General features: G+C 44.3%; 1 protein-coding gene and 1 long non-coding RNA gene across 2 annotated transcripts; both read left to right on the top strand.

Moving 5' to 3' along the window:
• The first annotated feature begins 136 nt into the window (after positions 1–136).
• On the top strand, positions 137–9,526 carry LOC132222483 (uncharacterized). Its single transcript, XR_009450238.1, has 3 exons — positions 137–537; positions 5,580–5,691; positions 7,489–9,526. It is a non-coding gene; the product is annotated as an uncharacterized LOC132222483 (long non-coding RNA).
• Positions 9,527–12,961: 3,435 nt separating this feature from the next.
• Positions 12,962–25,593, top strand: TSNAX (translin associated factor X). The gene is made up of 6 exons (XM_059677472.1): positions 12,962–13,121; positions 13,556–13,660; positions 15,333–15,447; positions 16,636–16,766; positions 20,979–21,106; positions 23,846–25,593. Exons 1-6 carry the CDS (start codon positions 13,106–13,108, stop codon positions 24,221–24,223), a joined length of 873 nt encoding a protein of 290 aa, XP_059533455.1. The 5' UTR covers positions 12,962–13,105; the 3' UTR covers positions 24,224–25,593.
• The last annotated feature ends 835 nt before the right edge of the window (positions 25,594–26,428 follow it).

Consider the following 26,428-nt stretch of genomic DNA (forward strand, 5'->3'; position numbering starts at 1 on the left):
GAGGGGGCGGGGCGTGCAGGGGGCGGGGCGAGGGGCGGAGTCGCGCGCACGCGCTGGGCCTGCGTGCGGCCCCGCGCAGGGCCACGCCCCTCGCCAGCGACGCCCCGGGCATGCGCACAGACACCGAGGGGGCGGGGCGGGGCGTGGGAGGGCGGGGCCACTGCGCAGCTGCGGCGCCCGCGACCCGGACGGTCCTCCTGCTGGGCCAGCGCTGGCCGGGAGGGCCGGTATGGCTGCTGTTTGTTTAACCCTCCGGTGTGTTGTCGGCGCTCTCCGGACACGGTTGCACCGTGTCTGCCGCAGCCCTCGTTGTGCATCGGAGGAAACGGAAATCCAGAAAAGTCAAGTACCTCACTCGGCCGCTGTCGCGCTGGACTGGGACCGGCTCCAGGCAATCGACTGTCAGATTCCAAAGCTGTTTTTTTCCATGACACCAGCGCAGCCCCTGTCTCAACAAGGTCTGAAATGACAGCAGACAAAAATGAGTATTGCTGCGGTGTTCATCCAAGCCCTCGTGCCGGGTTTGGCCATTTGAAGGTATTGACATTTGATTTTTTATTTTTTTTTACCATTTTCAAACCCCGTAAAATCCTGCCAAGTTTGAAACCTCGCGAAAAAATATTTAGCTACCGAATTAAAAGTAATCGTTGCTCATTCCAATATCCACGTTCAGGCATTTAAATTCAATCTGATGGAATCACGCCTGCGGGTTGGATTTGGGTGATAAATGAGCAAGCATCACTACCTTCACGATTAAAAAAAAATTTTTAATCACTTAATAGAATCTGTGCTATGTTGATGAGTGTCATTTTTTATTTTACAGAACACGCAAACCTTACCAACATAAGCCAAGGGTGTTTTTTCCCGCCTGCCGTTTATTTTAAGAGTAAAAAGGGCCATGATTTTGGATTTTCCAAAACTTGACTGAACACCAGCTGATGTGGGCAGTGCTGTGCTAGCCTTGTGTATCATGTAAATAGACCACAAATAACTTCAGCGGCCCATATGAGATGAGAGCCTGCCACACTTAAAACACAAGAGCTGAAAGGTGTAGGGCAAAGCCTGAAGAATATTAGAAATTATTATAGCCCGATTGGCGTGTCTCGGTGATTGAGTATTGATCTATGAACCAGGAGGTCTTGGTTCAATTCTGATCAGGGTACATGCCCTGGTTGCAAGCTCGATCCCCAGTGTGGGGCGTGCAGAAGGTAGCCAATCAATGACTCTCTCTCATCCTTGATGTTTCTGTCTCTCTCTCCTTGTCCCTTTGTCTCTGACATCAATTAAAAACAAAAAAAGAAATTATTATAAACCACTTTGTAGAATATTTTTTAAAAAAATAGCCTGGATCCAAAAACATAAAAGCTCTTCATCAACAATACAGAATTGCAAACTGTCATTAAAATCTGCTGTATAAACCGGTTTGGCTAGTGGCTAGAGCGTTAGCCTGGGAACCAAAGGGTCCCGGGTTCGATTCTGGTCAAGGGCAGGTGCCCAGGTTGAGGGCTAGATCCCCAGTAGGGGGTGTGCAGGAGTCAGCCCATCAATGATTCTCTCTCATGCTTGACATTTCTCTCTCTCCCTCTCCCTCTCTGAAATCAATAAAAATATGTTTTTTAAATATTCTTAACTATTCTCAAGGGCAGGAATTTACTAGGGAATACTCATTCACAAACACTTGACTTTTCTAAGTTTAGTCATTGTAGGTATTAAAAGTAGCCCAAGGATTTCCTTAAAAATGACTCCTGAAGTCTAAGATGTGCAAACAAGTGTATTTACATCCCTTTGCTCTTTTCATATATCTTCATTGATAGCTACTTAAAAGAATAAATGTCCATATCAACACCTTTTATTTTAAAGATTTAAAACAATATGTTTTTGTTGATTTCAAAGAGAGAGGAAAGGGGGGGAGAGAGAGAGAGAGAGAGAGAGAGAGAGAGAGAGAGAGAGAGAGAATAGAGAGAGAGAGAGAGAGAAACATCCATTGGCCACGCCCCAGCCTGCAACCCAGGCATGTGCCCTGACTGGGAATGGAACCGGCAACATTTTGGGACGACACTCAACCAGCTGAGCCACACTGGCCAAGGCTCATATCAAAACGTTTATTAGCTTTTATTTTGTCTCAATTAAGTATACAAAATCACAGACAGAACGTGTGTGTCCTGGAAACAGTCCAATATGACACAACGTTTCATGAGTAGAACAGTCACATATAAAATACCATTTCAAATAATGACAAAGATTCATGATTTCAGAATTTTAGCTGATTCTGGCTTAGTAATCTGTGAACTAATTCGAAATGAGTGAGGTTTCACCAAACTATCTGCTGGCAATGCAACAGCCAAGGACATTCACCAACAAGATTCTGAGCTCTACCGGTATCATAGCAGATGTCACTTCTGCAAGAATTATACAGGATTCACTTACTTGGTGCTTAGGCTTGTGTTCCAATCTCTGTTCTTTTTTTAAAAATATATATATATATATATATGTGTGTATTGATTTCAGAGAGGAAGAGAGAGAGAGAAACATCAATCATGAGAGAGAATCATGGATCAGCTGCCTCCTGCACGCCCCCTACTGGGGATCGAGCCCACAACCTGGGCGTGTGTCCTGACCAGGAATCAAACCGTGACCTCCTGGTTCATAGGTAGATGCTCAACCACTGAGCCCACGCCGGCCAGGCCCAGGCTCCGTTCCTAGCATGTTACAAATATTAACTCATTGAATCCTCATAACAACACTCTGAGCTGAGAGTCCTATTAGTCCATTTACAGAAAATGAAGCAAGAGCAAGACAGCGAGTGTCCCTCCCATTTCAGTTATACGATCAGTAACACTAGGTTTGTTGCCTAACACACCGGGGAGAACAAAGGCTTATGTCTCCCCAAACCAGGAATTACTACAAAACTTTTCCTGCCAACAACCTAATAAATCGTTCTAGAAGCCAAAGGATGGGTTAAATTCAAGAGCTATCGCCTCCATATCACACCAACTGGGGCCAAAGCCGATTGAGCACCTACCAGTATTTGGCTTCCGTTTGCCCTTCCTGCTATGTTTAAACTATAAAGCAGTAACCACTACAGACGTATAGGGAATGTACTAAAAAGTGGAGGCAAAGCTGAGATCGATTGCAGAGAACAGAGTTAAAATGAGGAAATGAGGTTAGGAATGACCGTGTTGACTCTTGAAGAAAACCCAGTGAACAGAACTTAACCTTAAAGGGACTACCACTGCCCTAACCGGTTTGGCTCAGTGGATAGAGCATCGGCCTGCGGACTCAAGGGTCCCAGGTTCGATTCCGGTCAAGGGCATGTACCTTGGTTGCGGGCACATCCCCAGTGGAGAGTGTGCAGGAGGCAGCTGATCGATGTTTCTCTCATCGATGTTTCTAACTCTCTATCCCTCTCCCTTCCTCTCTGTAAAAAAATCAATAAAATATTTTAAAAAATAAATAAATAAAGGGACTACCAGTGGTTCTCAACCTTCCTAACGCCGCGACCCTTTAACACAGTTCCTCACGTTGTGGTGACCCCCAATTTCATTGTGACAAATTAAACATCATTAAAGCATAGGGATGAATCACAAAAACAATATGTAATTATAGATGTGTTTTCCGATGGTCCTAGGCGGCCCCTGTGAAAGGGTCATTCGACCCCCAAAGGGGTCGCGACCCACAGGTTGAGAACCGCTGGGCTAGGCCGATTTCTCCTTGAAAAATACTTTAAAAACTCATAAGAGAGTATCTGTTCTGCTCAGGAACTCAAACATCTGAGTGTTAATTAGTGACCCCTCGTCCCCTCGCCTGTGAAATCTCATCTTCACACGTTCATAGGGAACAGAAAAAGCACAAGTATAGGCATACCACCAAGATAAACAGGAAGATGAACTTTGAGTTCTGGGAAAAGCAGCTAAAAATGCGAGCCATTTTCTAACTATAGTGTTGGGACACGCACAAGTAGGTGTCGTCGGGAAACAGCACCTGCTCCTCTCTGTACTGGGGGTTCTGCCAGCTGCACACATGAGCTGTGTGCCTCCCCACTCATGGGGAGCCAGCTTCACTGTCCAGTAAGCTCGCTTCCCTGTGCACACAGAACCATTAAATAGGCTTTCTCTGGATTCAGGGAAGTTTATCGCCCAAGTTTTTGAGCTTGCAATTCAAAAATTACCCGCCAGTCCAGTTAAAAATACATCCTCTCTTGCCGAAACCGGTTTGGCTCAGTGGATGGAGCGTCGGCCTGCGGACTGAAGGGTCCCGGGTTTGATTCCGGTCAAGGGCATGTGCCTAGGTTGCGGGCGCTTCCCCAGTGGGGGATGTGCAGGAGGCAGCTGATCGATGTTTCTAACTCTCTATCTCTCTCCCTTCCTCTCTGTAAAAAATCAATAAAATATATTTAAAAAAAAAATACATCTTCTCATCTCAGGAAATATAACATAAGAATTCGCAACCATTTCTCATTGCAGTGAGTTTTTAAAAAATATCTTTTTATTGATTTCAGAGAGGAAGGGAGAGGGAGAGAGACATAGAAATATTAATGATGAGAGGGAATCATTGATGGGTTGCATCCCCCACACCTGCTACTGGGGATCGAGCCTGCAACCCAGGCATGTGCAGGGACGGGAAATCAAACAGTGAACTCCTGGTTCAACCATTGAGCCACACCAGCCGGGCCACAGTGAGTCTTTTATTACAAACATGGGAAACTATATAGTTTGTGTTAATGTAATTACGCGATGAGGTTTTCTTTTCCCTAACAAACATTGCCTTGATGTTGAATAGACTCTTAGTGTGGTTGCAATCAGTAACATATACCAATTCGATTTGGAGACAGCTAAATAATTTCTTTAAAATATATATTTTATTGATTTTTTTTTTTTTTGAGAGGGATAGAGAGTTAGAAACATCAATGAGAGAGAAACATCGATCTGCTGCCTCCTGCACACCCCCCACCGGGGATGTGCCCACAACCAAAGTACATGCCCTTGACCGGCATCGAACCTGGGACCCTTTAGACCACAAGCGGACGCTCTATCCACTGAGCTAAATCGGTTAGAGCAGCTAAATAATTTTTTCTGTCACGTTTTCTGGGGTGAAAAATGTAAACATACACAAAAATAGAGATAATAGTATAATCAACCTCAACCTGAACTCATTCAACAATTATCAACATTTTTGCATTCTTTTTTTTTTTTTTTCATTTTTGCATTCTTATCTCCCTTCCCATTTGGTCTTTATTTAACTTTTATTGAGATACAGTTGACCTATAACATTGTATTAGTTTTCGGTGTGTAGCACACTGCTTCGATATATGTGAATACTGGGAAATACGTTAGCACCCATTCCCTCGTGTATTGCAACTTTTTTCCGTGTGTTGAAAACTTTGAAGATTTATTCTCTTAGCAGCTTTCAGATAACAATACAGTATTAACTATTGTCGCATGCGGTGCATTAGATCCCAGGACTTATTACCCCCTTCATCCATTTTACCCGCTTCCAACCCCGGCCCTGGCAACTACCAGTTTGTTCTCCGTGTATGAGTTCAGTTTTTCTTTTTTCTTTTTTTCTTTTTTTTTTTTTAGATTCACATATATGTGAGATCGTATGGTATTTGTCTTCTGCTGTCTGACTTGTTTCACTTGGCATAATAATGCCCTTGAGGTTGACTTCCACTGGCACCAACTCGTGAGGCAGGTCAGCCAAGGCTCAAGACACCCTGATATCTGTGTCCACCGGCCTCCACCTGCCCCCACCTGCCTCCACCTGCCCCACCTGCCTCCACCTGCCCCTACCTGCCCCACTAGCCCCCACCTGCCCCCACCAGCCTCCACCAGCCTCCACCTGCCTCCACCTGCCCCCACCTGCCTCCACCTGCCTCCACCTGCCTCCACCTGCCCCCACCTGCTCCCACCTGCCCCCACCTGCCCCTACCAGCCTCCACCTGCCCCCACCTGCCTCCACCAGCCTCCACCTGCCCCCAACAGCCCCCCACCTGCCCCCACCAGCCCCCCACCTGCCCCCACCTGCCCCCACCAGCCAGCTCAGTCGCTAAAAGAGCCCCTGGTGGTGTGTAACTGTGCAAGGTGGGTTCTCAGTGAGTCCCCAGGTAGAGGTGAGTGTTGATATAGATTCACCACATTTTTCTTTACATCCTTGAGCATATTTATAAAAGGTGTTTTAAAAGATTTGTCTGCTAATTCCACACTATTTCTGCGTGTGATTCAACTGGACCAGTTTTTCTTTGCTTATGGAAATGAATTCCCTTTGGGGCATGTTTAGTAATTTTTTAAAAAATACATTTTATTGATTTTTTACAGAGGAAGGGAAAGGGATAGAGAGTTAGAAACATTGATGAGAGAGGAACATCGATCAGCTGCCTCCTGCACATCTCCCACTGGGGATGTGCCCGCAACCAACGAACATGCCCCTGACCGGAATCAAACCTGGGACCTTTCAGTCCACAGGCCGACGCTCTACCCACTGAGCCAAACCGGCTAGGGCTGTAGTAATTTTTAATTGGATTTTGAACATTGTGAATAACTTATTGTTGAGTGCTAGATTTTTTTGTTTTCTTTTCTTAAAGAGGGCTGGACTTGTTCTGGCATAAAGCTATATACATTTTGAAATGTTTAAAAAGCTTTGCCCTAGCTGGTTTGGCTCAGTGGACAGAGCCTTGGCCTGCGGACTGAAGGGTCCCAGGTTCGATTCCAGTCAAGGGCACATGCCCAGGTTGCAGGCTCAATCCCTAATAGGGGGCACGCAGGAGGCAGCCCATCAATGATTCTCTCTCATCACTGATGTGTCTGTCTCTCTCTCCCTCTTCCTTCCTCTCTGAAATCAACAAAAAAAGTATATTAAAAAAAAAGCTTTGTATGTTGCTCTTGCCAGGGATAGAGCGTCTAATGCCAGTTTAATTTTCTTGCCTATTTTGTAAGTATTTTATCTTCATGCCTGCAGACTCTGAGGCTTTTTCTTTTGTCTTTAGAATCTAGTGATTTTTCCAAAATATGTCTCAGAATTCATAATGGGTCATTTTCTCCATAAATGTGGTGAGCTCCTGTAATACTTAAGTTTTCTTGCTTCTGGAAAGTTACTTTAAAAAAACTTAAACCCTAGTTTTGTTCCATTGTTTTATTTCTCTTCTTCAAAAATTCCAAGTATGTGTATGTTTAATTTATGTGCGTGTCTGTTTTCTATTCCTATCACATCCTCTCTGATCCCTTTTAAAATGTCTTTATCTCGGTTTCATTCTCTTGCTGTTTTACTAGCTTTCTTCCATGATTCTCAGTAGACTTTTATTTGGATTCCTTTTTCCTTGGGCACCTTGTAGTTTATTCTTCACTTTTTAGAACCATGTCTCTTAATCCAGTTACTTTTCTGAGTTTGATCAATTCTTGCTGCATTTTCCCCAGGGTTTAAAATTTTTTAATTTTAATATTTAATTTTGATGCTTTCTTTTTCATGTTTCCAACGAAATTCCTTCTTTGGCAGTTGCTGGTGGTCTGGGCCATTTCTTTGATATTTTTACAACGGTACCGAGTCTGAAAGAGCCTTCATAAAAATGAAATTGGCTTCTGTGCTGAATGAATTTCAATCAGATTTCAAAATGAACATGCAAAACAGTAAAGGAAGAGGCAAATGAACATTTCTCACTTGAATGTGGTGCAGTGTGAAGATGATGAGGAATTCACTGCTGTTAGAGAAGACCTACTTCTGGAACAAGTTTTGAATGAAATGTCTAAAGCGCTTTCCTTGCATTTACATTGCATACATTTTAGAAAATCGGTTTTATATTAAATTCGGTTTCAAAAACTATTTTCGAAAGAATCAAAATCTTTCGAAACTCTTTAGGAATGTGTATGTCATTGAGATCTGTGACCGGGCTCTCTTTGATAAGGTTCACGAACACTTTAATGAAATGTGAATATATAGCTTCCTTAAGGAGATCATGATGAACCCATGAGTGGGCTGGAGACAAGTATAGGATTTTTCTCCAAAGAGGACAAAAATGGAGCAGTGATTAAAGGGAGTAGTGGAGTCAAGCAAGACAGTTTTTGAAAGATGGGAGAAAAAAGCATTTTCCCTGATAGGAATTTTCTAGGGAACCCTTACAGAAAGGATGTGTAATAGTGACCCGTGAGTTCCCTTGAAATGTTGGATGACAGTAGAGGCAGGGGGTGGGGAGTTAAAATGCAAGTCACCTCCTGAGAGCAGCCGCAATCTGCACCCCAAAACACTGTGGTTGTGGTTGTGGTTGTGGTTGTGGTTGTGGTTGCCGTGGGCGATTAAGATTCCCCTCACAATTAATCATACCCATTTGCTCAGGAGCCGCAGCGCACTACGCACTGCTTCCTCGTTAGTTACGACTTCTATAGCGGGATGGATGGATGTAAGACCAAGCAGACATGCTTGCGTTTTATCTACATTGGAGGTCAGTATACATTACCATAGTGGGTGCTGTGTATGTATACACATGATAGTAGTACGTGTGACTATATGATATATATATTATATATACACCAGAGGCCCAGTGTGCACGAAATTGTGTGCAAGTAGCTTGCCTCAGCTGGCCGCCCTGCCCATTGCCACTCATAGCTCTCCACCGCTCGTAGCTCGCACTGCACCCTGCCAGGCCCCACCTGCTGCGAGAGCTGCTGCTGGTTTGGTCGTTACAGCCACAGGCCTTTTATAATATAGATAATGCATATGTATGAAGTATAGATACATAATGTGCATATGCATTGTATAGTGATGTTTGTTTGTTTGTTTGTTTTTTGGTTAATCCTCGCCTGAGGGTATTTTCCCATTGACTTTTAGAGAGAGAGTGGAAGGGAATGGGAGAAATAGAGAGAGAGACATCAATGTGAGAGAGACACATTGATTGGTTGCCTCCCACATGGACCCAGACTGGGCCGGGAACCTGGGGACTGAGTCTGCAACTGAGGTACATGCCCTTGACCAGAATCAAACCCGGGACTTTTCAGTCCTCGGGCCGACACTCTGTCCACTGAGCCAAACCAGCCAGGGCTGGTCTGTATCAATCCAGTTCTGGTCAACCCCAGAAAGTTCTTTCCAATCAGTTCTCCCCTGTTATTCGTCCTAGGGCTCTGGTTTAAGGTCTGTCTCATTGCTTCTGACTTGGATTATTACAATACCCCTCTTGAGCCCATGTGTCTTCCCATCTGTCATGCATTCTACCAGAATAATCTTTCTAAAAGTATTAGTTTATAATTCATCTTTTCCACCAGACTGTGTGTTCTTGCTTACTTAGGACATGACAGATGTTTAAAAATATTTGTTCAAATGGGGAACATCTGTCATAGTGTCAACAATTTAAAAAAAAACGTTTGGCGCCCTGACTGGTTTGGCTCAGTGGATAGAGTGTCGGCCTGTGGACTGAGGGGTTCCAGGTTCGATTCCGGCCAGGGGCATGTGCCTTGGTTGTGGGCACATCCCCAGTGGGGGACGTGCAGGAGGTGGCTGATTGATGTTTCTCTCTCATCAATGTTTCTGACTCTCTATCCCTTTCCTTTCCTCTCTGTAAAAAATCAATAAAATATTTAAAAACAAAACAAAACAAAACAAAAAAACGTTTGGTCACTGAAGAATGGAGAAATTAATTAATATTAAATAGTTAATATCTGATGTTGAAATGTTGGCAGACATTTTCCCTACCCCCTTCATCCACCCCGCAAACAAATTTTTTCTTTGTGTCAGATTAAAACCATAGTCTTGGCTTTGTCTAACTCTCAGCATTTTCAGAATTATAATCTAGATATGGGAGGGCATGGCCCATTTAACTCCCCAAACTGTGTTACTTTGCTTGACGGTGCTCTCTCGAAATATAAGCCCTAGTGCAATCCAAGAATTTATTTGGCTGCCAGTGATCCTCTCAAATATCAATAACTGGGTATAGATTTCTGAGGCTATCTATGAACCAGCAAGAACCACAATATTTTTGCCCAGCTGGTGTGGCTCAGTGGTTGAGCATCAACCTATGAACCAGGAGGTCAAGGTTGGATTCCTGGTCAGGGCACATGCCCGGGTTGCAGGCTCGATCTCCAGTAGGGGGCGTGCAGGAGGCAGCTGATCAATGCTTCTCTCTCATCATTGATGTTTCTCTCTCTCCTTCTCCCTCTCCCTTCCTCTCTGAAATCAGTGTATAGAACCACAATATTCTTGTTATCCAGGTCCATACTCATCACTGAAAACCAAAACAATGCCTCATGGAATACCACGGGAGAGGAAGTAGGTTTTCAGTAAACTTGCAAGCCACATGCATATGGCAGGAATGACTACTTTCATGGGCTAATCTAGGCACTTTCAAAAGAGGGCCGTTAAAAATCAAAGGTCCCGATAAGAGAGCATTTCTGTTTTCCATCTCAGAGTTTCACCGAGCAGCCTCACCAGAACCAGAGGCAGACTGGAGATTAACATCAGATGCTCTTCAGGTAACATTACTCTGCCCATCATTCAGTTCCGAGTCAAATCAGCATATCACCGGCTCCTAAACTTGTGCAACCCTTTGACGTGCACCCAGGCAGGTACAACTCGGCTCCCTGCAGTCGTGGGAGAAACCTTTAGACATTGAACATGTGTCATGTTCATAGGAACGTTGCAGGGGAAGTTCCTGCTTGGCTCATGTCATAATATATTCATTTGTTTTGCCCAAACAGGTTGATTTAATTTGGGATTTACTAATTTTCCCTGGCCAAACATGTTGATCAGACTTGATCTGGGCCAAGCAGAAATAGTCCATGCATTTTGTCAGGAACAGAGACAGAAATAAAACTTGTTTGAAGTCAGGTAGCTTGACTAATCACATCAGGAATTTGCTCTGCACTGGTACACACCCTTCCTCAGAACTTTTAGGTACTCAGACTTAAAATTAAGAAAAGAAAGGCTCCGAGGCCGGTTTGGCTCAGTGGATAGAGCGTTGGCCTGCGGACTGAGGGGTCCCAGGTTCGATTCCGGTCGAGGGCATGTGCCTGGGTTGCGGGCACATCCCCACTAGGAGATGTGCAGGAGGCAGCTGATCAATGTTTCTCTCTCATCGATGTTTCTGGCTCTCTATCCCTCTACCTTCCTCTATGTAAAAAAATCAATAAAATATATTTTAAAAAAAAAGAAAAGAAAGGCAACACTTTCCATTACAGATAGTTTAATCAGCTCATTGGGAAACATCTAACAAGAGTTAGATATATATCTGAAGCAAGTCTCCATGTATTTATCAACTGTCTCTTATGGACAAGGCACTGAAGAGAAAAAAAAGGGGGGCGGGGTGGGATGAAAGAAAAAGATGAAATATCTCCTCCAGGGTGAAGAGTGGGGGGGGGGGGGTGTGGTCGTCTTTCCACGGAGCCCTGTTTCAAGGAGTCCAAGTCAGACTGAGCTTCCAAATGACAGCATCCTTCCAAGTCCCGTTTGCTGAAAAAATTCACTATATTTGATAATCAAGTTTGTCTAGAAAGCTGTAGGAGAGAAAAAGGCCTAGAAGATGTAGGTGGACAGGCTCCTGTAAGAAGGCAACCAGGACAGGCTGCTGCGAGCCATCGAGCCCTCCAAGTCAGAAGTGATAGGGAAGCAGGGATCAGAGGACCCAACCTGAAGCTGTGAGAAACCCAGGTATAGCTGGGAGGATTCACCCTGTGTGGGAAGGACTGGACCCACCCGAGGGGATGGCCAGCGGGGCCTCAGCCTGGGGCCAAGAACAGAGCTTTTATTTTTTAATCCTCACCCAAGGATATGTTTCCATTGATTTTTACAGAGTGGAAGAGAGAGGGAAAGAGAAACATCGCTTCGAGAGAAATGCATTGATTGGTTGCCTCCTGCAGGAGCCTTGATGAGGGCTCAGGCCAGGGAAGGGCCTGCAACTGAGGTAGGTGCCCTTGACCAGAATCGAACCCGGAACCCTTTGGTCCTCAGGCCGACGCTCTATCCACTGAGCCAAACCGGCCAGGGCAAGACCAGAGCTTTTACATTCTAACTTGGCTTCTCCCCTACACTGTCTTGGGCAGATCACCATGGAAGCAATAGGCAGGTGTCTCAGGGCAATATGAGGACAGCCCATGCCCTGGCCGGTGTGGATCGGTTGGTTGGAGTATCAGCCCATGCACTAAAAGGCCACAGGTTGATTCCAGGTCAGGGCACATGCCCAGGTTGGGTGCTCTGCCCCCTACTGGGGTCGTGCAGGAGGCAGCTGATCAATGATTCCCTCTCACTGATGTTTCTCTCCCTCTCCATCTCCCTTCCTCTCTGAAATCAATACAAAATATTTTTTAAAAATTAAGTCAACCTGCCCTGGCTGGTGTAGCTCAGTTGGGTGAGCATTGTCCCATGAGCCAAAGGGTTCGTGGTTCAATTTCCAGTTAGGGCACAAGCCCAGGTTGCGGGCTTCATCCCCAATAGAGGCGTGCAGGAGGCAATCAATCAATGATTCTTTCTCATCATTGATGTTTCTCTCTCTCTCTCTCTCCCTTCATCTCTAAAATCAATAAAAAATCTATTTAGAAAATCAAAATAAAAAGTAACTCGATAAGGTTCCACCCCCATCCTAAGAAGACCCCCCATAGGCGCCCAAGTGGGTTCATTCCTTCCTCCCAGTCTGGCTTGAGCCCAGCAGGACCGGCTGCGCTGGCGAACTACAACTCCCACTGTGCACCGCGCTGGAGGCTGGGTCCTCGCTGAGGGAACACCAGTGTGTTCCAAAGGCACCTCAAGCAAAAAGAAAAAAAAACAAATCACGCGCCTTTTCCCCTGCTTTTCCACCCTCACACAGACCTCACCTACAGGAGGACAGATCGTCTTATTTATTAGCAGCGCACGCTGGGAAGCGTGTCGAGTCGCTTCTGTCGCCAGGCACGGCAGAGGGCACGCGGAGGCGAGGTCCTCCGGGACTGGCGCGGGGCGGAGCTCCGGGCTGCGAGCCTGGGACGGAGACCGGAAGTGTGCGCGGGAGAAGGCGGGACTTGAGTGTCTGCGGCCGCGCGCTTCCGGCTCGTGCGTCGACGTCAGAGGGCCCCTGGCAGGCTCTTCCCCCGCCGCCTCCCGCTCTCTGCCGGGTCCGAGACCCTCTGTCTCTACGCGTCTCGCCTCCGGCCGTGACGACATGAGCAACAAAGAAGGTGGCGTCTCCCACAGCCCGGGGCGTTATTTACCCAAAGCGGGTGGATCGCCAGGCTTTTTGTAGGATTTCCCCTTCCCCTCCCGAGGGATGCCTCGCCCCGTGCAGGCCGGGGGGCGGCGGTCCTGGTGACTCCCCCATGTCCTCTCCCCCGCTTCCCCCTCCATCACACACACACACACACTGGCCCCATTGAACACCTTCGTTTCTTTAAATGCACGAGCTGTTTTTAAACAACGTGGTTGGGTGATATCCGCCTCGTGCCCGATGAAGGAGCCTATTGGGGGGGTGGCCCGGCTGAGCGAGTTGGAAGGTTTGGGGGGGAAGAGAGCCGAGTGGGGCCCCGCGGGCGTCTGCCTGGCTCCCAGGGCAGGAAGGGGTGCCCTCCGGGTGGTGGCCGGGCCTGTCCGACTCTTGTCTCCTTGTCCGCGTCAGGATCGGGCGGGTTCCGGAAGAGGAAGCACGACAGCTTCCCCCACGGCCCGCGGAGGGAAGGGAAGGACGTGAACGCGTCGTCCCCCGTGATGCTGGCCTTCAAATGTGAGTTCCCCGGAGCGCGGGAGAGGTCGGAGCGAGGACCCCCCCCGGCGGTTCTCAACCTGTGGGTCGCGACCCCTTTGGCGGTCGAACGACCCTTGCACGGGGGTCGCCTAAGACCACCCTGCAGATCAGATGTTTACATGACGATTCATCACAGTAGCAACATGACAGCTACGAAGTAGCAACGAAAATAATTGTATGGCTGGGTCACAACAGGAGGAGCTGTATTTCAAGGGCCAGAAGGTTGAGAACCGCTGCTCTAGCCATTTGTGCGCCTAAGAAAAGGGCGTCCGAGCGTCCTTTTCCTGGGGTTGGGTGGCCGCGAGGTCTGCTGTGAAGGTCAAGGGGACAAAAATACTGGGTTTTCTCCTCCTCCTCTTCCCATTACGCCCCCCTCCCTCCCCAGGTAAACGTTGGTGAATTGACATGAGACAATGCCATCTGGCCAGAAATAACCTCGTGTCCATATATGTCAGCTTGCCCGTATTCACCTGTGCTGCTTGGTGATGGGAGAGGCGGGTCACCAGGTGGTTCCATCACCGGGTGGTGCCCGGGTGTGCCATGCACGGGCGCTCACACCCACCGTAATCGCATGTGCTGGGCGCAGTGCTGGTGGGGTGTTTACATCCAGGCCACAGACGCTGGGTCCTGGGTTGTGTTACTAAGTACCATGGCCATGCGTCAATAGGCAAGAGGGATTTTTCATCTCCGTTATAATCTTACTGGAGGCCCGGTGCACGGATTTGTGCACATCGAAAGGAAATCAATTAGAAGAAATATTTTAGAGGCTGGGGAGGGTTTGGGGGTGTGTGTCTCCAGGGCGTGTCCTGGGCACGAGGGCATGTCGTAGCGGCTGCTCGAGCGGTCGGACGCTTAGCATATTAGGCTTTTATTATATAGGATAGGACCTCCCTTGTCTGTGAGGGCCATTGGTGACAGGATGTCGTTATGTGACACATCACTATATATCAGGTGCGTATGCGCGTCAGGGAGACACACACATATGCATAGGTACACACATTAGGTGTGTTTTTACATCTAATTAATCTTTTAAGTGTGTCTTTTGTTTTTAATCCTCACCTGAGAATATTTTTTCCATTGATTTTTAAAATTTTTTTAGTTTTTATTTTTTTATAGAGAGAGTGGAGGGTAGGGAGGAGGAGGCGGGGGGGAGAGAGAGAGAGAGAGAAACATGGGTTGGTTGCCTCCCACACGATCCCCAACCAGGGCCGGGAGTCAAACCTGCAGCTGAGGTACATGCCCTTGACAGGGAATTGAACCCGCGACCCGCTGGTCCCAGGGCACCTTGTGCGTTGGTTCTGTTTCCTCAGCTAGACTTTTGAAGACGGGTTGTATTTTTGCTTTGACGGACGCACTTTGCCCAGAGCGGGAACGCCTGTCTCTCAGTAAGTCTTGGGTGGATAGATGTGTGTGCACCATTTCATGATAAGGCTCTGAGGGGTAAAACCCAGTTAAGACCTACGTCTACTTAAAGAAAGGATATTTTAGTTACCAGCAGAGACTTTAATTTCCAACTACTTTAAAAATAAATACGATGACTTTGTGCTCTTTATAGAGTAAATAAGAGTTGCTTTGTCGCGAATAGTAACAATTCTGTGTGGTAGGCTTTACGTATAGAATAATCATGCTGATGGTCATAATGTATCCTTAGCCTTTCAGCAGGAACTCGATGCACGACATGACAAATACGAGAGACTTGTAAAACTCAGTCGGGATATAACCGTAGAAAGTAAACGGGTAATCTTTCTGCTCCATAGGATTACAAGGTGAGTAAATACCTCTGACTTTCACTACAGTTGGATGCAATTCTAACGAGCTGCTAGAATATTCCGTGACTTAATTTTGTCAGCATTGGGTCAGAGGACGTTAGCAGCAGGCACATTTTAAGAATAAACATTTTCTTCACTAGATACAGGTAGGTGTCTTTTCCTTTATCAGTGAGCTTTGGGAGCTGTGTCTCTCGAGGAATTTTTTTCTTTATCCTTTCATTTCTGTAGGCTCCGTAGTGACATGGCCTCTCATTCCTGATGTTGGTGTTTGCGTTCTTTTTCCTGATCTGTCTGGCTGCATGTTACTGATCTTACAGGATCTTGGCTTTATGGCATTGTCCATTTTCCTACTTACCTTACCCCGACTTGTTTGTTCCCTGTGCACGCTTGTTTTGGATTCGTTTGCTCCTCTTTTTCTAGTTTCTCAAGGTGGAAGCTGAGATCAAAGACGAACTCTCCTTTCTAACGTAGACACTTAGTGCTGTAACTTTCCCTTGCGAGTCTCTACGCTTTCACTGCATTCTGTGAACTTGGATGTGCTGTTTCTCATTTTCATTCCATTCAAAATACTTTCTCAGGGAGACTTCCAGGCTCCGTGTAGGTTTCTCATTCCTGCGCTGTCACTTGGAAAGTGTCCAGGCGCTCAGATAGGACAGTCCTTGGGCACCTGTCCTTTCCCTCACCTCTCTCTCAGGGTCACTGGCCCGTGCTTCCTGTTGTCCATAGTTTGTATGTTTTTTTTTCTTTTTAGTTGTTTTTGGTGGGAGGATAATTTCTGTCCACGTTACTCCATCCTGACTGAAAGCAGACATATCCAGATGTCATTGTTATGAACATAATTTTTCTTTTTTAAAAAATTTAAATTCTGTATTGTTGAAAGTATGTCTCCATTTTCCCCCATTAACCTCTCCCCGGCTGCTCCCACCCCCCTATGATTTTTCTTATAGTTATGATTATAACACACATAGAGCTTTGTGTACTTTTTTTTTCCCCCACTTAATAGTATGTTACAGCATTTTCCATTGGTTTACATAGTTTTAATAAAATCAGTTGCAGTTTTGAGTTAGCATCTAAATGCATACAATATTGATTTAGGTCTATGTTAAGTGATCATTAGATTATTTCAGTTTTTCTCTATAAAGTGTCTGGCTGATGTTCTACAAGTTCCCAATATCTTGGTTCTAGCACTCCTGATATGGAGGAAATATTGACTGAGTCGGAAATTAAATTGGATGGTGTCAGACAAAAGATACTGCAGGTGGCCCAGGAGCTCTTGGGAGAAGAGATGCATCAATTCCACAGAGCCATTACGACAGGTGAGTTCTCTTCAACGCTAATGTTACTTTTAAAATAGTGTGTCACATGATTTATGTGTGAGTTGCATGAATTTTAATGGGTTCTTGGTAACATATTCTTGGCTTTAAAAAATTGGGACTGCGGGGTAGTAATGTAAAGGTAATCCAAAAACATTCAATTGGCTTTATTTTTCTAACCGTGCAGTTAGTCATTGATAGATTTCTAATAAAGTCTGTTTCCTAGTAACTGTTTTCTCAGTGACTTTATTCTTGAACGTGTAGAGTGAATTCAGACAAGGGGCATCTGGTCTCCCAGCATGGGTATAGCTCACTGGTGGCAGGTTTCAGCTTTAGTGAGTTCCTAAAGGAGACTATATCACCTAGCCAGGTGGATCCAGACATCTCTGGCGTGCCTCTATATGGGGATTTTAGGATAGCACTGAGTTTATATTCATTTAAAAAGTTCCAGGGAATACTGGATCTGGTGATTATCACCATTTGCAAATTATAGTTGATCCCTGAACACAGAGGTTAGGGGTGCCAACCAACACCCCCACCCCCGGCAATAAAAAAATCCATGTGTACCCCTAGCCCAGTGGTCAGCAAACCACGGCTCGCGAGCCACATTGCGGCTCTTTGGCCCCTTGAGTGTGGCTCTTCCACAAAATACCACGTGCGGGTGCACGTGTACAGTGCGATTGAAACTTAACATTAAGTTGATTTTAGGGAACGTTGTGGAGTGAAAGGAGATGTAGTGTCGAGGAGTGAGAAAGGTATGTTGAGATGGTTTGGACATAGAGAGAGGATGGACGAAAGGAGATAGACGAAACAAGTCTACAAGACGAGTGTGGATGGGAGAGTTGGAAGGAGTCGACCTCAGCGAACGTACCTCAATCAGATTGAGAACTTTTTTAGCAAAGGCCAGCTTAGGAGGACCCTAGTTAATTTAATAACAATGTACCTACCTATATAGTTTTAAGAAATTTGGCTCTCAAAAGAAATTTCAGTCGTTGTACTGTTGATATTTGGCTCTGTGGACGAATGAGTTTGCCGACCCCTGCACTAGAGTAATTCACAGTGAAATACCGTTCACCAGCATGACAATTATAAACACCACTTTAAAAAACTGGTAGTATCTAGCTAAAATATGTGTCTATTTTATGATCACTTCCGGGTATGTACCCAAGAGAAGGGAGGCTTATGCCATCAAAGGGTGTGTGAGAAAGCTCCTAACAGCCATCGTCTTAATATCCTAAAACTGGAAAATGTCCCAGGTGCCATCAACATGAGAATGCATACATTGTGTGTCGCTGTACAAGGCAATAGCACATAGCGATAAAAACTGCTGAACAGACACAGCAGCAAACAGGAGTCTCACAGGCATTCAGAGAGGAAGGGAGAGAGAGACAGAAACATCAATGATGAGAGAGAATCATGGATCGGCTGCCTCGTGCACGCCCCCCACTGGGGACCAAGCCTGCAACCGGGCATGTGACCCTTGACTGGAATCCAACCCAGGACCCTTCAGTCCGAAGGCCAATGCTCTATCCACTGAGCCAGTCCGGCTCGGGCTCATAACAAGTCTTTAAAATAAAACTAGGTTCTCTAAGTTGAAGCAATAAGAATTTTTTTCCCTTAAAGTTAAGTAAGAAGTCAGTCAAATGAAGAGGTATCTGGGACTTAAAAAAATTTGCTGACATATTTTATTTGATAAAAACACAGGTTACTTATCATTAGCGTCGCATTAACAATATGATGCTTATGAATAGCTTGCTGTTTGTAATTGTTAAATGCTTGTTTTGGTGTTGCTCCAAATAGCTGTTCTTTTGACTTGGAGATAAAACAATTCTGGCACTGAACTAAAGGAGTTCTGTGCTTTTCCTCATTAAGAATAGTGCTAATGGCACGCAGAGCAGTTCCCTACGGGACCCTTGTGTGAGCTCCAGCACTGAGCATCCTACTCATAATTGAACAACAACAGAAGGTTCGGTCTGTTTTCTACACGCTTCTTATCAGAGGAGGGTGCGGCTTGTCCCAAGGGGTGGCTAAACAAATGAGCGAATCATTAGTTGCTTGAAATAAGTCACTTAACCATTTTTTGTGCCCTGTCATGTTTTTGTTTTAGTTTTCTCTCTTGTTGAAAAATTAACAGTTGGAGGAAAATGTCCTTTGTGTCAAAGAAAATAAGTTATGTATATTTACATATATATATATTTAGTTTATGTCACTCTGAGGATGAAAATTGTCATTTAATTTTCGTACATTTTGGTGTACGAAGCTAAGTTCATACCCTACCTGATATTTTCATTCTCTTACGCGAGAATGTGAATGATGGGTTAAGTGGATGTTTGGGGCCAGTTAGAGCTATTCTTAGCTACTGTTCTTTACATTCATGGCCATTATTATATCCCTAAGACCAAGGTATAATTTTTACTTCCTAAGAGGGCGGGATTCAGACTCCCAGGAGTTAAGCAGCTTTCCCCAGGTCATAAGCTAGTAAGTGTTGCCATGGATTTCGTGCCACATGGGTTCGCATGTTGACTTTAGAACGTAACCCCTGGTAAAGGCTTTATCCTGCTTAAACTGTCCTCCCCCCAATATTAAGCTTTTCCTTATAAACCCACCCACATTCCAGCTCTGATGTTGCTCTTTTTTCCATAGGACTTAACATATGCACTAAGTCGAAGAGGTCCTTATTCCTTGACAAACTGTCTTAGTTTACAATGCCTTCATAGCGTAAAGAATAGGGACGCATTAGCATAACTCACCTATTACTTTTTACTGTTATAGTGCATATTGGACTAACATTTTGGAATAATAACGGCCTCTTTTAATTGTGAGTTAATACATTGAAACAAAACAAAAAAGCCCCACTGCATTCTAAGTTATAAAATATTTCTAACGAAAATTAATACCTGTCATTCTTATTTTAATTATTCTCAGTGTAATTCACATTACAGAGGAGGGCCCTGGTACCCCGATCTATTATTCTCCGTAAACCCTCCAGGGCAGGTCGATGTTTGTGCCTAACACATGAGGCTACTGAAGTTCAGTGAAGTTGCTGCTATGAACGAACATTGACCTGCACGACTTTGTGTGAAATATACCCTCCGTTCTCTCAGCATCCACCGGGAGTGGAGGAGCTGGGGCAGGTGGCAAACAGGTTTTTGAACCACTGAAAGCCTGGAAAGAAAGCGCAGACATGAAATTGGAATTCCTAATGGAACCTCTTGTCTCGTCTGTTCGCCTTTATAAGAATAAGTAAAAATAGCCAGAAGCCTGTAATTGGTTTCCTTGTATATGTTCTAATGGAAGAACGAGGAGGAAAAGAACAAATTGCAGAAAAGCAGCGATGAGCTTCTCTCTCTCTGGCAGCTGTTTCTGTAAATAATTCTAATTGGATCTCGTCCAAGGCAAAAGCAGAGGGGAAGGCATTGTTTGATGGGATATGGCAGTAGGTTGAAATTTTTCACCTTGGGGATTAGTCACTGAAAATAGCGGATGTTCTTTTCATCAACTTGAAACATAACTTGTTTAAACATCCTTTAACCTACATGTGACCCAAAAATGCTTTTCAGTGTTTGGGGCCAGATGGCCTTGAACTTTCTCCATGGTATATCACGAAACTTAATTTCTATGGAGTAGCGATGGCCACCTCATCTCTGCAGTAACTTTAATCAAACACACCCCACAGACAACTTAAGTAACGACTAGATGTGCTTGAAAATGTAATATCTGAGAACCACCCACATTAATAGAGATTGACACCACAGATGAATTTTTAAACGTTTTTTATTGAATTGATTGGGGTGACATTGGTCACCATGAACATACAGGCTTCATGTGTGGGTTTCTACGTTGCAGGATCTGTATATTGCACCGTGTGCCCACACCCAAAGCCAGATCTTCTCCTGTCACCTCATATTACGACGCCCTTCTCCCCCACCCCCTTCCCTCTGGCAGCCCCCACTCTGCTGTTTGTGTTCATAAGTTTCAGTTTTAGGAGTGAAATCATATGGGTCTCGGCTTTTTCTGCCTGACTCATTTCACTTAGCGCAGTGTTCTCAGGGCCCATCCATGCTGTTGCAGATGTTGCTAAATACCAGACGCAGTGCTCGAACTCCCTAGGCGTGCACTGAGCTTTTGTTTAGCCAGGCGATGCTCCACGTGACGTCTTTGACATTCTTATTAACTGAATGCTTGTCCTTCGTCATTTTCTGGTTGGTTCTTCAGGGCTCCAGGAATATGTGGAGGCCGTCTCTTTTCAGCACTTCATCCGAACACGATCCCTGATCAGCATGGAGGAGATCAATAAGCAGTTGGTATTTACAACGGAAGACAGTGGGAAAGAAAACAAGACGGTAAGAATGTAAAGCCGAACGTCACATTTATTACCTCATTCATGTAGCGGGATAATGACTGTAGGAGGTTTATACTGGCTGAGAGTGGTAGGAACATGGAGCTGGCAGCGTGGTTTCATAGATCCCCATGCAGGGAAATGGCCTTTTTGACTATTTTAGTTGGTGGCTCGGACAAGAACAGCTGTGGGTGTGTTGAGGGAGAGTAGAGCTCCCTGTCCACCGGAAGCACTATTGAGCCATTCCTGTAAGTTCAGTGTCGGTGTCGCTGTATTTACTGTGTGCCCTTTATAAGCACTATCTCATTTCATCCTTTTTTTTAAAAAAATGTGTTGCCTTTATTGGCTTTAATTCGAGATACATCTGTTTTATTTTTTAATCCTCACCTGAGGATATTGTTCCATTGATTTTTAGAGAGTGGGGAAGGGAGGAGGAAAGACAGAGAGAAACATCGATGATGGATCGGTTGCCCCCCCCCACACGCCCCGACCAGGGCCGGGGATCGAGTCTGCAACCAAAGTTGGTGCCCTGGGTCTCAAGATACAATATTCAAGCAGTGAGTTGAGATTTTAAATGTTGGATATTTCCTGAGATACTAGTATACTTAAAGGTAAAATTAAAGTTTTTTTCTTTATTTTTATCTTTGTTTCTGTTTTAGTATTTAAAAATTACTCAGAGTCGGACGATGTAAGAAGCTATAGAAATAGTGTTTTCTTGAATATTAGCTAAAATGTTTATATTGAAAGCGGGGGACTTCATTTTGACATGACAGATAGAAACTTACTTTAAGGAAGGCACGCATTTTCTCAATTTTTAAACTATATGAAGTTTATAAAGGAGGAAATTCATTTTAACATGCTTTTTTCTCCGAAATCAACTTTTAGTTATAACCAGAACTCCTTCTGTCTAATGATAGAAATAAGAACGTTAATATTTTCTTAAGCAAAAGTTATTTTTATAAATGACCTATGCAATGGAGCCCTCTTTCCACTCCTACAGTTTCCCTACCCTTCCTAAAAAGATACCTTTTCTCTAACAGTTAATAGAAACGGAACATAGCAGGTACTTTATGTCATGCTGTAGTTTTAAAGGCACCAGAATAATTTGAAAGTTGACTTTGGATACTTACTCATTCTGTCATAACTAGCTGTATTCCCTCTGGTGTTTCTTGGACCTCATCTCATCTCATACTTGACTTTGCGAGGATTGGACCAGCTGGTCTCAGAACAGAGTCCAACAGCATTGAACGATCTTAGTAATACTCCATTTGACTGCCATTTCCTTGCTTCCTTCTCAGCGACTCTGTTATCTATAAAGTTCAAGTTCCTAAATGTGCCTTATACCCTTAGACTCATCCTGTACTTACTTCTTGTTTAACCCTGACCTGGAAGAAGACCTCACTAGTTTCTCAGCTGTGCAGCTCAGTTGTCACCCCCAGGCCTTTGCAGCCAACCCCTCTCTAAAGGGGCCTCCGTTGTAATTACTTCCCCTAAGTCTCATACAGACTCTTAGTAACAATTTAAGCATCGCCTCTTCCTGAAAGAATGCAGTGTGTAGAGAGAAATTGATGTGGAGAGAGATTTACATGGTAATGGTGATGGTGGTTGATAGCAGCTAACGTTTATTGAGTATTTACTTTGTGTTGGGCGCAATGCCAAGAACTTGGTAAATATTATTTCATCCTTGAAATAAAACCTCTGAGGTAGGTACTGTTATCCCATTTTACAGATGAGGAAACTGAGGTTTAGAGAGATGAAATAACTTGCCCAAGGGCATACACCCTATGAAGCAAGGTCCTGGAAGAGGTGGGAGGAGATGGGTCAAGGTCATTTGGAAGAGTTTAACCTCAAACAAGAGGAGGGACAACTCATCACCTGAGACTGGAGGATAGAAGGTAAAGATGGGTGTGGACTTAAGTTTTCTTTTATAGGCATAAGGCCATTGAGAGAGCTTGTGCCAGGTGACCTGGCAACATGACCAGGCCATTGACCGTAGGTTTGGGATTAAGTAGGGGGCTGAGGAGAGTGATGACAGTTTGGAATAATGTCTAAGGGGACTGGAGAGAGAATCATCTAAGATAAAGTAAAAGGGGTGGTGAGTCATTTGTAGTGGGACAAACTACAGATGCAGATGTAATTATTATTTTTCAGCTCAGTGGGACTCGACCTCTTGAATAAAGTACTAACAAAAGTAGGTTTTAACATCGATTCAGGCTGTGTTTTCTCTGGGTGCAGTGGAAAAATAGGAGCCTAAAGGAACTGAGGAGGATGTAGCAAGAGAGTAATCAATGAGGATGGTCAGTGCTGGATAGGGATAGGTGAGAGGCCAGAAAGGGCTGAGTGACTTAGGAAGAGGAGAACCAATCACATACGTGGAGACTTCGAGATGTGTTATTTAAATAAGTACGTTTGTCATGCAGTAAAGTGATTGGGCTCTGTTTAAGAATGCTTTAACTTTATTTTATTTTGTATGTCAAGTGAAGTTGGAAATAGTTGACTTTATAATGATACAGTATTAGATTTCAAAATTATCTTGAACGAATTTCATTAAACTCCCTACCCAAGGCATGAATTCCTCTTGGAACATCACAAATAGTCTTTAAACAAAATAGATCATTTTATTTAGAGAAGATTAGCATGGCTGATGGGCTGTTGGTTTTGTGCCTTATAATACATGCGACACCTGCAAATTCACTCTTTTTCACCGGTGTTTTCTTTGTGTGTGTGTGTTTTCTTCTACCAGCCCTCCTCCGACGCTCACGATAAAGAGTGTGGTACCTGGAGACTGAGAATCACCCCTGTCGATTACCTGCTGGGAGTGGCCGATCTGACTGGCGAGTTGATGCGGATGTGTATTAACAGCGTGGGCAATGGGGACATTGACACCCCCTTTGAAGTGAGCCAGTTCTTACGCCAGGTGTATGATGGGTTTTCATTCATTGGCAATACCGGCCCTTACGAGGTTTCTAAGAAGCTCTATACCTTGAAGCAGAGCCTGGCCAAGGTGGAGAATGCCTGTTATGCCTTGAAAGTCAGAGGCTCGGAAATTCCCAAACACATGCTGGCAGATGTCTTTTCAGTTAAAACAGAAATGATTGATCAAGAAGAGGGCATTTCTTAGAATAACGTCACCCAGTTGGTATTCTCTTGAACTCCTAAGAGAAACCAGTTTGTGAGACTTACTGGGTATTGTATCTGACTTTATTGTGGCTTTTACATAGGGCATTTTCAGTTTCACTTGTTTGGAATTATAAACAAGCTGAACATCAAGTTGTCAAAATGAAGCATTTTCTACGTCTTACTCATGAAAGCTTGCATACAAGTGTTGTGTGGGGTGTGAGTGCTAGTAATTAGTGGAAGCCAATCTTAACTAAGTCGGTGGTTTTGTAATACGTAGAAAAGACTTTCTAGTCATACACCTGGACTTGGGCTTTTTGTTTCAATTTCTTGGTGGTATTGTGCCAAGCCTCCAAAAAGGCTTATTCCATAGAACAGAATTAAAATTACAAAGTTATCAATATACTTTAATTTTATGTGGCATCGTGGTAAGAATTCACAGTATGTTCTGGCTAATTTAGGCCACTTTGAGTCCCTGTGATGAACTAGCCTTCCGGAAAAATTGACAGACACCCAGATGTCAGCTTCTACTTTTAACTTTTGTGCTTTATCACAGAAGATCGGATAGAGAATTGGACTTAATATTGTAATATTTTTACTGGTGTTTGAGTTGAATTATATACTTGTACATACAACTGTAAAACTTTCAGTGGTGATTAGTTGGCAGTTTTTTTGTTGTCTATTATATTGACAGTAGGCATGTTTGGAGACTTTCCTATTCTAGCATCTATAAGAAATTATATTTAAGTAATTATAATGAAGTTTTGAAATTTTTGAAATACTAAGTTAACCCAAACTTTTATAGTTGTCTAGTTGTCCAGTTGTGTTAATCGGTAGTATAAAAGTTGCCAAAGAAACTGATCCTGTACAATTCAGCAATAAGACAATTGTCAACACATTGGGAACAACAGTGGTAGTTTCTAGTTATATTTAGCCTTGGCATTTGCCTACAGAAATTAGTGGTAGATGATCCCCTGTGATGTGAAACTGACCTGAGCATGACGCTGTTGGTGACAACCAGACATTTCCACTGGGTTTTGTAAGTTTTGAAAAATTAGAAACCGGGCTTTATTTTTTGAAAGATTAGCTGCTCTGTTTGTAAGAGCTGATTCTTGGAAAGTGTAATTTACCCCCAACAAATTACCTAGAGGAAAATAAAACATAGGCATGCCGAATAAATTAGGTTTGTTTGTTAGTTAGTTTGTTTTGGTGGTAGTGACTTTTTTGTTTCCCTATTCAAAGATTTATCGATGAATTGTAGTCTCGTTACATATTTTTGTTTCTTCTGTCACTTGAAGTTAAATTTATGTTAAAAGCAAAATATCTTACAGATGTTTAAAACTGAAGTCTTTGAATAAAATATTAAAACATAAAGTTAATCTTATTTTTTACTATGCTTAGAAATACTTAATCAAATTGTTGTATATAATTCCCCCCCTCCCCCATCACCATTTATCCCCTCGATGCCCTCTTCCACTCCTCCCCACCCCCAATCACCACACTGTTGTCCATTGTTGTATATAATTTTTGGCCCAAACAGGAAACCCAATATAGACTAGCTTGATAGGGAGATTTATTATTTCTTAAAATAGGACCAGAGGTTGGGCGAGTTTCAGGAAAGACATTTCTTCCATCTCATTCACCCAGACCCGGTCACATTCTCATGCCTCTAACCCCGTCCTTGGAAAGGAGAACCACTTCACCTGGATTGGCCAACGTGCACTTTATTGCGAGGAGGAGGGCGAGGGCAAGACATCAGATTAGGAGGGTGGAGGCTGCCTTTGAGTAGGTAGTTAACTGTCCCCGTTCTAGGTTGATACACTTTTTAAAAATAGACTTTTATTGATTTCAGAGAGGAAGGAGGAGGGAGAGAGAGAGAGAAGCATCAGTGATGAGAGAGAATCATTGATTGGCTGCCTCCTGCACGCCCCACACTGGGGATCAAACCCCAAAACTGGGCTTATGACCTGACGGGGAATCAGGAATCAAACTGTGACCTCCTGGCTCATAGGTGGACGCTCAACCTCTGAGCCACGCTGGCCGGGCCTTGATTAGTTCCTACGGGGTGTGTGGTTGGTGGGTAACCTTCTGATTCAGTCTTCGAGTTACAGGATGGCAAAGGCAAGTTGCATGGAACTGGAAGAGGAGTGGACATGAGAGATGGACAGTGGCGGACAGGACGTGGTCCCTCCCCCATGGGAAGAGGGTG

Source organism: Myotis daubentonii, chromosome 20 (genome assembly GCF_963259705.1).
Source record: "Myotis daubentonii chromosome 20, mMyoDau2.1, whole genome shotgun sequence".
NCBI lineage: Eukaryota > Metazoa > Chordata > Mammalia > Chiroptera > Vespertilionidae > Myotis > Myotis daubentonii.

Excerpts from the sequence above, each read along its gene's own strand:
- TSNAX (XM_059677472.1), top strand. Across the intron at positions 16,767-20,978 it reads CCACAGAGCCATTACGACAG|GGCTCCAGGAATATGTGGAG; the intron begins GTGAGTTCTCTT and ends TTGGTTCTTCAG. Across the intron at positions 21,107-23,845 it reads GTGGGAAAGAAAACAAGACG|CCCTCCTCCGACGCTCACGA; the intron begins GTAAGAATGTAA and ends TTCTTCTACCAG.